At 37.5% G+C, this 11,750-nt stretch overlaps 2 protein-coding genes and 1 long non-coding RNA gene across 16 annotated transcripts in view; 2 read left to right on the top strand and 1 right to left on the bottom strand.

Annotated features, from left to right (window-relative positions):
• Nucleotides 1–11,750, bottom strand: part of ZNF565 (zinc finger protein 565) — a 33,755-nt gene that overhangs the window by 13,374 nt on the left and 8,631 nt on the right. For 4 of the 13 annotated variants that reach the window (XM_077907424.1, XM_077907917.1, XM_077907670.1 and 1 more), the window contains 3 exons: nucleotides 7,880–8,068; nucleotides 5,413–5,499; nucleotides 2,670–2,743 (listed from right to left, as the gene is read on the bottom strand). In XM_077907424.1, the coding sequence (XP_077763550.1) occupies nucleotides 2,670–2,678 (9 nt within the window). In that variant the 5' untranslated portion in view covers nucleotides 2,679–2,743; nucleotides 5,413–5,499; nucleotides 7,880–8,068. Of the gene's footprint in view, nucleotides 1–2,669; nucleotides 2,744–3,161; nucleotides 3,212–5,412; nucleotides 5,500–7,385; nucleotides 7,523–7,875; nucleotides 8,069–11,750 lie in introns of all 13 variants that reach the window. The other 9 variants (XM_077908005.1, XM_077908165.1, XM_077907822.1 and 6 more) reach the window with 8 other exon arrangements.
• LOC144321517 (uncharacterized) overlaps nucleotides 1–11,750 on the top strand; it is a 59,327-nt gene that overhangs the window by 45,315 nt on the left and 2,262 nt on the right. The window contains exon 8 of one of the 2 annotated variants that reach the window (XR_013387266.1): nucleotides 4,334–4,960. The exons of the other annotated variant lie outside the window; for it this stretch is intronic. This is a non-coding gene — a long non-coding RNA (uncharacterized LOC144321517). Of the gene's footprint in view, nucleotides 1–4,333; nucleotides 4,961–11,750 lie in introns of those variants that run through there. 2 annotated transcript variants of the gene reach the window in all.
• The window catches only part of LOC144312235 (uncharacterized), a 38,601-nt gene continuing 29,929 nt past the window's right edge, over nucleotides 3,079–11,750 (top strand). The window contains exon 1 of the mRNA XM_077894684.1: nucleotides 3,079–3,185. Coding sequence (XP_077750810.1) covers nucleotides 3,079–3,185 — 107 coding nt within the window. The remainder of the gene's footprint in view (nucleotides 3,186–11,750) is intronic.

The raw sequence follows: 11,750 nt of genomic DNA, 5'->3' as shown, positions 1-11,750 counted from the left end.
CAAAGAATGAAGTTGGACTCCACCTCATACATATATAAAAATTAATTCAAAATAGGTGGTAGAACTACATGTAAAGTTATAGAGCTAAAACTACAACTCTTAGAAGAAAATATAGTAGTATAACTTTATGACCTTGGTCAGGCAGTGGTTTCTTATATATGGCATTATATAGGACAAAAAGCTAAAATAAACTTAATCAAAACTAAAAATGTTTGTGCTACAAATAATTCCATTAAGAAAGTAAAAATGCTGGGTGCTTGAGTGGCTCAATTGGTTAAGCATCTGCCTCTTGATTTTAGCTCAGGTCATGATCTCAGGGTTGTGAGATCAAGCTCCATTTTGGGCTTTGTGCTGGGTGGTTTGCTTAAGATTTTTTCCCTCTCCTTCTGTCCTCCCCCACCCCTCTCCCTTAATTAAAAAGAAAGAAAAAAGAATCAAATCACAAAACTGGGAGAAAATATTTGCAAATTTTATATTTGACAAGGAACTTGTGTCCAGAATACATAAAGAACTCTTACAATTCAATAATAAAAAAGACAAAACAATTAAAAACTAAGCAAAGATTTTGAGTAGTGATTTCTCTAAAGATCTACAAATGTACAACAAACATATGAAAAGATGCTCAATACCACTAATAGGGAAATGCAAATCAAACCCATAATAAGAGGCCACTTCACATCCTTTAGGATGACTATTACCAGAAAAACAAAATAACACATGTTTATGAGGATGTAGAGAAATCAGAACCCTCTTACAATGCTCCAGGAATATAAAATGGGGCAGCCATGTTGGAAAACAGTATTGACAGTTTCTCAAAATGTTAAAAATAGGGGAAGCCTGGGTGGCTCGGCAGTTTAGCGCCGCCTTTGGCCCAGGGCCTGATCCTGGAGACCCAGGATCAAGTCCCACATCAGGCTCCCTGCATGGAGCCTGCTTCTCCCTCTGCCTGTGTCTCTGCCTCTCTCTCTGTGTCTCTCATGAATAAATAAATTAAAAAAAAATAATTATGTAGGTACAGAGAACTGGAAACTTATGAACCTTGGCATACACTAATGTTCACAGTAGTGTTATTTGTGATATCCTAAAAGCAAAAATAACCCAAATGTCTACAAGTTGATTAATTAAATAATAAAATGTAGAATATACATATCTATGGAATATCATTTGATATAAAAATGAATGAACTACTGATAAATGCTCCAACATGGATTAAGCTTGAAAACATACTATATGAAAAAAGCCAGACACAAAAAATCAAGTATGCTAAGATTCTATTCATATGACACGTCCAGAATAGGCAAATCTGTGAGACAGAAAGTAAATTAGTGGTTGCCAGTGGATGAGGGGAAGAGACTGAGAGACTGCTAATGCAAATGGCACTTCTTTTGGGGGTAATGAAAATGTTCCAAAATAGATTGTGCTGATGGTTGTATAACTCTATAAATATACTAAAAAACACTGAACTTTATACTTACATGTGTGAATTGTATCATATGTAAATTATATATACAATAAATAAAGTTGTTAAAAAATTTTATTGAGGACCTCAAAGAACTTCTGTTAATGCTGGGTATGTTTATTAATAGTTACCACATTAGAAATTACGAGAGAAATATAAAAATATTAATTTACTTAAATAATCAATAATAAACCTGTTATATATTAACATAAATAATATACATCTTAAAAATATTGTCAAAAAATTTAATAGCTTTGTTTTAATATTTTTGCAATCTCTTTAATGACTGGCTGAATAAAAGGTTTTTACATCTACTTCTGCATTCAATCTGTCAGGATAACACATATCATATAGCTTCTAGGAAACTCCACTATACACTCATTGGAGAATGTGATTGAAAAAGGCAAATAACATGTTACTATTATCTCCTGAAAGGATGTCACATGCTTTGAGAATTGCTAATCTAGTGCTACACAATTTAACATGAATGATTTGAAAACACACTGTGTTGAATGAAAAAATATAGTAAAAAACATAGAGTATGATAACTGTACAAAAATTTTAAAACAGAAAACTCAACAGTATAATGCTTAGTATGCATTCGTATATGGTAAAAGTATTATAAAAATCAAAGGACTGATTGACACAAAATTGAAAGCAGCCATTACCATTGGTAGGAACAGTAATGCAATGTGGGAAGTGATATGATTGGGAAGTGAATGCAGGTTGCTTAGATGGTATATTAATCTGGGTAATGAGAACACATTACTCATTTTTTACAGCACATACCTGTTATGGATATGTTTTTGTATATATTCTTTGGTAGTATGAAATGTTTTATGATTTTTAAAGAGGGGGTAACATTTAAAAATAGAAGGAAACCACCTAGATTAATGGAAAAGATCAAACAAAGTTATCTCATCTCTAGCCCTATTTAACTATGGTTTTGATAGAGGGGGGCTCTCATATTTCTCTTAAGAGAATATATTTCTGCTCCCTTGGTAAAAGCACTGTGTCCCTCTGTCTACACTGTTGGAGAAGAGTGAGCCACTAAGGAAAGTGGAGCACCCATCACTCATCTCTGGAATGGAGGAACTAGGAGCAAGAATGGGGCTCAGTGAGACAGGGAAGTTTCAGGATAAAGAACCCAAATGTTTGTATGATTTGAAAGGAAGAGAGATTATTTCAAGCAGAGGGAATTTCAACTTACCTGTGCCATGGCCTTTAGAACTACCTGAGCTGCTCTGATTTCTTTAGATTCTTCTCTTAGACAAGTGCAGAGTCCTGAAAAAGCAGAGTAGGGGGAAAAAGGGAAAATCTCTCATAAACTGAGCTTGCCTAAGCACTCCTAAGTAGAGGACCTTAAAACAACTGTACTTTCAATGTCTCTGCTCTGTTTCCCTTGCCCTCCTCCTTGTTCCACCACCCAACACTAATATCAAGAACTATAGAGGCAACAAAACCCAACCTCTCCCGAAACTCTAGGGAAACTAAAAGATGGAGTCAACAAAGATATGCTCCAGCATTCACAAAGAATCCAACCACCTCAGCAGGAGGGATCCTGGCCTGAACAGTTCCCTATCTTGCTGATGCTAATCTATATTTTATATGGGGCCTAGATGGCTCCCACCTATTCCAAGCTGATCTTCCTCTACAGCTGCTACAAGGAGGATCAAAACTCAGACTTGCTCACTTTACTCACAGAGGATGAGGACAGTATCCACAGGTTAGGAGCATTGCAGCACAGTATACCTGTGGAGGACAAACCTTGAGAAAAAGATATCCCTAAACAAAGTCTTCCAGTTTCTCTGGGCTCAACAGGCAAAAACCTCCTGGGTACTTCTTTGAATCTACTTCCTCCTTCCTTTTTTTTTTTTTTTTTTTTTAAAGATTTTACTTATTTATTTGACAGAGAGAGAAACAGAGAAAGAGAGCACAAGCAGGGGGAGCAGCAGAGGGAGAGGGAGAAGTAGAATCCCCGCTGAGCAGGAAGTCTGATATGAGGTTCGATCCCAGGACCCTGGAATTATGACCTGAGCTGAAGGTAGATGCTTAACCAACTAAGCCACCCAGGTACTACTTCCTCCTTCTAAGTCCAGAAAGGAGCATCACCTACACCAGAGGCTTCATCAAAGACTCAAACCCTGCCTGAACTCACCAGACAGGAGCAAGAAAATCATAGTAAATAGGTATCTTATAAGCATACTTGCATATCCAGAGTATTGAACTGAATGGGAGCTCAATTTCTAGAAGTTTCTTGGGCCAGCACTCCTTATTTTCCATCTAAGCCTTCCCTCCTGTTTTCCTGCAGAACATCACTTCCTTACTGGCTGGTGTTTGTTAAGGCTAGAGTTCTGTGGAAAAGGGCCTATACCTCAAAGTAATGAGAACTCAGGAGTTTTAAGGAGGGTAGCAAGGCTGGTTTTAATCAGAGATGCAAGAAGCTTCCTATGGTTTGTGGGTGGGTGGGTCAGAAGGAAGACTAACTTACTCAATGGCAGTGGTGTCAAGGAAAATGTCCTTTAAGTTATAAAATATGAATTGGGACTTAAAAATCAGAGAATTTTATTAGGCAGGGAAACTACAGGGAAGGATTCTGATCTGTGAAGAACAGTGATAAAAAACAGTAGACCAAAAGTATTTGGTGTATTTGTGGAGCAGAGAGTAAATTGCAATGACTTGAATAGTTTGTGGAAGGGTTTAGACCAATGCTGTCCAATAAATATTTCTGCAACAATGGAAATCTTTGTATCCATACTGTCAATAATGTAGCTATCAGCCACATGCACTAAGCATTTAAAAAGTGCCTAATATGACTGAGGGACTGAATTTTTTTCCTGAAATTTTAATTAAATTAAATTTAATTGGTTCTAGAATCTAGAGGAAGATAATGCTGGAGATGACATTAAGGATTGGAAAATGAAGGTGAATGAATGAAAATAACAATGAGGACAAAGACCAGGTCTCGTCATTGCTGTGACTGGCACTTGCCATCTGGATGAGAAGGGTCCAATGAATACTAACTTCATGTATAAACGTTTGTTTTTCACCCAGTAATGAATGCAAAGCCACTGAAGAATTTACAGAGGGAAGTAATAGGGACAATATGGCCAGATTCTTTTATTGGAGAGGAGTAAAACTGGAGTCAGAGAGATCAATTGACAGGTACTTATACTTCTGTAAGCAAAGAACCTGACCCAGGATAATGAGAGTGGAAATAAAGAGGAAGGGTATAATTTCAAGAGGTAGAGAAGTACAATTAATAGGCTGTGGCATCTGATTAGATATGGAAGCAAAGAAAGAGAAAGGAGTCAAAAATTCTTTGAGATTTATTGAGCTCCTACCTCAACTGGAGCTCAAACAAACAAACAAATAAATAAATAAATAAATGCAGGTTTGGTTAAATAAATTACAGTATATGCACACAATGGAAATACTGTTGCCACAAAATGAACAACGCACATATTTGTTGATGCTAAAATATTAAATAAGATAGCTGATGAAACTGTATGTATAGTGCAATCCTATTTTTATACGAAAAACATACATATGTTCTATACATATAGTGTGTGTATGCACATAAGACAAACCGAAAGGATTTTCAATTACATTTTCAACATTTGTCTCTAGGTGTATATCTATGGAAAGAATCTTTGTTTTTTCTCTATTTTCAAGTTTCCCCCTAAGCATATGGTTTATAATCATAAATAATAGAATTTATATCTTCTTCATTAGGGGGTGAATTATAAAAGGAAATATGAATGGAGTGATTCATGAGTGATAGTGAGTTCCTTTTGGGAACTTATACACTGAAGGAGTTTGATTTCCTCCATTAGTTCTAGAGCCTTTGAGAGGCTTGTTCTCAAACAATAACTTAAAGCTCCTGACTTCCCACAGAAAAAAAGTGAGCTTTCTCATGAAAATGTTCCATTTTCCTTGGTTTCCTCACTCACCTGTGCACAGACCTCTTGTCAACCCTCAATCCAGGATATCCTCCTTGCTCCAAAATGAAATCACACTTAATTTACAGATACAACTTCCTAAACATAGAAAAAGAAATGGGTCTTAGCCAATATGGTAGACATTCATTGAATTACTACTGTTTCACCATTATCCAGTTTTCCTGGATAATAAAAAAATAAGATAAAGGAACTGTACAAAGATTTAATGTGGGACTCTATCTCAGGACTCCAGGATCACGCCCTGGGCTGAAGGCAGCGCTAAACTGCTGAGCCACTCGGACTGCCCAGAAAGAACAAGTTTTTATTTTTTTTATTTTTTAAAAGATTTATTTATTTATTCAGAGAGAGAGAGAGAGAGAGGCAGAGACACAGGCAGAGACAGAAGCAGGCTCCATGCAGGGAGGCGACGTGGGACTCGATCCCGGGTCTCCAGGATCCCACCCCCGGCTGCAGGCAGCGCTAAACCGCTGTGCCACCGGGGCTGCCCAAGAACAAGTTTTTAAAAAGTCAGAGGAAGCTTCAGAAATAACAGAGTCAGAACTGGTTCAATTCCAACTCTATAGACCTAAAAAGGATTTTTCACAAACACGTGATGTGAAACAAAAGGCCCCCCAAAACGCAGATTATAAATTATGGGACATGTTGATCTTGACCTAGCAAAATCACGCTTCTCTAGATTTCTAACATCAAATCTTTGTACAGTTCCTATTTTATTTTTTTAAATTATTTACTTATTTATTCATGAGAGATACAGAGAGAGAGGCAGAGACACAGGCAGAGGGAGAAGCAGGCTCCATGTAGGGAGGTAGAGGCCAGGGGTCCCACATCACACAGGGACTGGGAGAAGTTGCCAGGTCATGAGAACTAGACATACACAGATACTTCCACCTTAATATTAGTAATCTATTCCCAAAAAAAGCCATCATTCTGTGTAAAAACTCTAGCCAGAGCCTTTTTCCCCATTATTTAAAATGTGAAAAATATAACGCATCACATTTTAATACAAAGCCCACAAATAATTTCCTAAAACATAATTAAATACAACAAAATACCTACATATAATAAACTATTGTATTAGGTTGAAAATTTCTTAAAACATCATTTTATCACCAGTTATTAACAACTACTTGTCTTGAGTACCGTGAACACCTGCGTATCCCTTTTGTTAACACACCAATCTATGTACCTGTCAAAATATTTACATGATTGATGTTTTATTAATTGTATTTCTTTTTTTTTTAAGATTTTATTTATTTATTCACGAGAGACATAGAGAGAGGCAGGGACACAGGCAGAGGGAGGAGCAGGCTCCATGCAGGGAGCCCGACCTGGAACTTGATCCCAGGTCTCCAGGGTCACCCCCTGGGCTGAAGACGGCGCTAAACCACTGGGGCTGCCCTATTAATTGTATTTCTGATGTAACTTGAAACTTATCCTATATGTTATATTTTAAATGTTGTGTTGAATTTTATGGATATAAACATACATTTTTCCAGTATAAACATTAACCAAAAATCATTACAATGAGAGAGATATACATTCTTAAGCGATATTTAGTATTCTAAGTAAGACAAGAGCAGATAAGGTTAAATAAAAGAAAAATTTCTATAAAACAGTAATTCTAATTACTCACAAATTTAGTAGTAATAGTTAATAACACAAAAATGTTTAAGATATGATTAAACTTAAAAAAGCAGGTTACAAAACAGTTGGGCATCATGTGGTACTATTTGTAAAACATAGTTATATTAATATAGACATTATAGACAAACTAGATGAAAAGTGTTTCGCAAGTTTTATCCTTAAAGATTACTTTGGTTATCTCTGGGTTGTGATCTTCGATGTTCTTAGTTTTACTTAAGTGCATGTTTTTTTCAATAACTGTGTATTAATTTTTAAATTATTATTATTTAAATTTTGTTTAAGTGATCTCTATGCCCAAAATGAGGTTTGAACTTACAAACCTGAAATCAGGGGATCCCTGGGTGGCTCAGTGGTTTAGCGCCTGCCTTTGGCCCAGGGCGCGATCCTGGAGTCCTGGGATCGAGTCCCACGTCGGGCTCCCAGCATGGAGCCTGCCTCTCTCTCTCTCTCTCTCTATCTCTATCATGAATAAATAAATAAATCTTTAAAAAAAAAAAAACCTGAAATCAAGAGTCATATATTCTCCAAACTGAGCCAGCCAGGCACCCCCAATTTTTTGTTTTAAGATTTTTTTTTTTAATTCATAAGAGACACAGAAAGAGGCAGAGACATAGACAGAGGAAGAAGCAGGCTCCCTGCAAGGAGCCTGATGCAGGACTCAATCCCTGGACCCGGGATCACGCCCTGAGCCAAAGCCAGATGCTCAACCGCTGAGCCACCCAGGCGTCCCCAGGCACCTCAATTTTTAAATTATTTTTAGGTTCTGTTAAATGTTAGCTATTCTCAAATAGTAGATGAAAAATAAAATACTTACTTTAAAAAAATATCTTAAAAAAATTAAAAATATAAAAACACAATCTTCCCCCGAACATGAAATAATAGCTTATGATACTCTAAAAATAGTTGTATTTTCACAGAATGGCTTTTGGTTTTGCTTTGTCAGCTTCCAATAGTTGCAGACTTCTTGATTTGGTAACTATATTCATGTGTGCTGTAGTCCTGCCTGAAAAAGAATGAAAAATCATTAGGGCCATGTTCTATGTATAAGTGGTGCTTCCTTTCAGCTATTCTTGTTAGACGGTCTATTATGTTTCTGCGCTGTTCTCCAAATAGCTACAAGCTCATTTTGCCCTGTTGATCATATTCTGGATTTCTGATGATTAGAATGAAAGCTAATTTACCTCCACAGAGCTCTTATGAGATCAGTTTCACTTAGATATGACATGACAAAAAAAAAAAAAAAGATATGACATGACATGACAATGACTGCACTGGTCATACAAGTTATCTCCTCCTTATGAATCTTCACAGTATACTATCAGGGTAAATAGTGCTCTTTATCATCTTTTACTTTGAACATTTGTATACTGGTTTTGTTTCACCTATTACATTATTTACACTTTAAAAGTAAATAGGGGGGCACCTGGCTGGCTCAATCGGTTAAGTGTCTGACTCTTGATTTCAGCTCAGGTCATGATGGCAGAGTTGTGACCCTGCTTAAGTCTCTCTTTCTCTTTCTCTCTCTGTCTCTCAAAAAAAAAGGTTGGGCGGCCCGGGGGGGCTCAGTGATTTAGCGCTGCCTTCACAGGGCATGATCCTGGAGACCCGAGATAGTGTCCTGCATCAGGCTCCCTGCATGGAGCCTGCTTCTCCCTCTGCCTGTGTCTCTGCGCCTCTCTCTCTCTCTCTCTGTGTGTGTGTCTCTCATTAATAAATAAATTAATAAATAAAATAATAAAAATAAATAAAATCTAAAAAAAGGGAAATAGAGACTACAATTTTTATTAAATTTTTTTTCTCCCATATGTAATCTCCACCCCCAACATGGGGCTCGAATTCACAATCCTGAGGTCAAGAATCATATGCTTCACTGACTGGGCCAGCCAAGTGCCCTGAGACTATAAATTTTATTTACTTAATTTTAATTTTAATTTTAATTTTTTTTTAAAGATTTGTTTATTTATTTATGATAGACATAGAGAGAGAGGCAGAGACACAGGAGGAGGGAGAAGCAGACTCCATGCCGGGAGCCCGACGTAGGACTCGATCCCGGGACTCCAGGACAGCGCCCTGGGCCAAAGGCAGGTGCTAAACCGCTGAGCCACACAGGGATCCCCTTATTTTTATTTTTTAAAAAGGATTTTATTTATTCATTTGAGAGAGACAGACAGAGAGCATGAGTGGGGGAGGAGCAGAAGGAGGGAAAGGGATAAGTGGACTCTCAGCTGAGCTCTGAGCCCAATGCGGGGCTCGATCCCAGGACCCTGAGATCATGACCTGAGCTGAAGTTAGATGCTTAACTGACTGAGCCACTCAGGCACCCCTCAAGACTGTAACTTTTAGGGATGCCTGAGTGGCTCAGCGGTTAAACGTCTGCCTTCAGCCCAGGGTGTGATCCTGGAGTTCCAGGATCAAGTCCCACATTAGGCTCCTGCATGGAGCCTGCTTCTCCCTCTGCCTCTCTCTCTCGGTGTCTCTCATGAATAAATAAATAAAATCTTTTTTTTTTTAAAGACTGTAACTTTTATTTTATTTTAAAGATTTTATTTTTTTATTCATAGACACAGAGAGAGGGGCAGAGACACAGACAGAGGGAGAAGCAGGCTCCACGCAGGGAGCCCGATGTGGGACTGTAACTTTTAAAAAGCATTTTGTTTCCCTGAGCTCTAAATTAGGATTTTGCATCTTTGCAAATTCTTAATAAATGTCTAATGTGCCAATGGAATTCATTATAAAAATATATGAAGTGGTATGCACAAAAATACTTTTGGGAATACCTCATAAATAAATTATAGAAATATAAATATTCTTTTTTTTTAAGATGTTATTTACTTATTCATGAGAGACAGAGAGAGAGACAGAAGCAGAAACACAGGCAGAGGGAGAAGCAGGCTCCATGCAAGGAGCCCAATGTGGGACTCAAACCCGGGAACCCAGGATCACGCCCTGAACCAAAGGCAGGCGCTCAACCGCTGAGCCACTCAGGCATCCCATAAATATTCTTTAGTAGACAATAAGATGAATAAATTAAAATTACATCTTAATAAGATACTATATGGTTACTTTAAAATATAGTAGTACCAGGGTGCCTGGGTGGCTCAGTTGATTAAGTGTCTGACTTTGGCTCAGGTCATGATCTCAGTGTCCTAGGATCTAGCCCCGTGACTGGCTCTGCACTCAGCAGGAAGTCTGCTTGCATCTTCCCACTCCCTTTGGCCCTCCCCACTACCTGTGCTCTCTCCTGGTCTCTCTCTCTCTCTCTCAAATGAATAAATAAAATCTTAAATAAAATACAACAGTACTATTGTCAATGCATTATTAAATGAGGCAGGCAGGTTACAGAATTTATATATAAGTGATACCCCTGTATAAAACCCCAAAGGAAAAAAATATTTGAATATATCCATCAAGATACTAAGACTATCTCTGGATGAAGGAACTTTTAGCAAGTTTCTATTTTTTCATTCAGTTTATATTCTTCATAATAAAAATAATAAAATATTGTTTCCATTTAAGAATAATAATCGTAGGGCAGCCCCGGTGGCACAGTGGTTTAGCGCCGCCTGCAGCCCAGGGTGTGATCCTGGAGACCCGGTCGGGCTCCCTGCATGAAGCCTGCTTCTCCCTCTGCCTGTGTCTCTGTCTCTCTGTGTTTCTCATGAATAAATAAATAAAATCTTTAAGAAAAAAAAAAAAAAAAGGGATCCCTGGGTGGCGCAGCGGTTTGGCGCCTGCCTTTGGCCCAGGGCACAATCCTGGAGACCCAGGATCGAATCCCACGTCGGGCTCCCGGTGCATGGAGCCTGCTTCTCCCTCTGCCTGTGTCTCTGCCTCTCTCTCCCTCTCTCTGTGTGACTATCATAAATAAATAAAAATAAAAAAAAAAAAGAAAAAAAAAAAGAATTATAATCATAGTTGTAGTTGGTATTTTATTTTCCTGACAGTAGGAAAATTATAAGCAATTGAGACAATGTCTATGACACGAATGGGGGCAAAAAAGGAAATGAGTGTGACTGAAACCAGTAATACTAAAAGTTCTTTAACAGCCCTTTAAAATGTTGACTCATATTCCCTGGTGCATTGATATGGCCTCATTATCAAAAACATTCTGTGAATGACCAATTTTCAAGAGAATTCAAATTACTAAGACAACATATGCAAAGCTGAAAGCATGGTGTCATATACACAGTGAATTTCTTCTCTGTACAATCACTAAACAGAAGATTTTTGGGTGGGGTCTTTGCAAATTTGAGCACTTTTTATCATTTTGTTTATGACATTCTTTTCATTGTTCTGATTGATACTTTGTAAGCATATTTTTTATTAGTTGGATAACATTTCATCATATGAATGTAATAGGTGATGGAACATTCCTCTTCTGTTTCCTTACTGGTAGATGCAAATTTTGGACATCTCAAAGGGCTATTACCAGGTATCACTGTCTTAGATTTTAGACCTGTGGTTCTAAATTTTCAGAAGTCATGAATCTCTTTGAAAATCTTATGTTATCTTAAACCTTCTTCCTAGAAAAAAATCAAATGAATAAATATCTGTAAAAATTGTGCATAAAATTCCATGGAATCCGCAGAGTCCTGATGTCTAAGGGTGGGGACCAAGACCGTATTTAAAATCCTGCTATAATGACTTACTCACAAACATCAAGTACTACTGACGGTATTTTTAAA

Source organism: Canis aureus, chromosome 1 (assembly GCF_053574225.1).
Source record: "Canis aureus isolate CA01 chromosome 1, VMU_Caureus_v.1.0, whole genome shotgun sequence".
NCBI lineage: Eukaryota > Metazoa > Chordata > Mammalia > Carnivora > Canidae > Canis > Canis aureus.
This window is presented reverse-complemented; position numbering and strand designations above follow the sequence as displayed.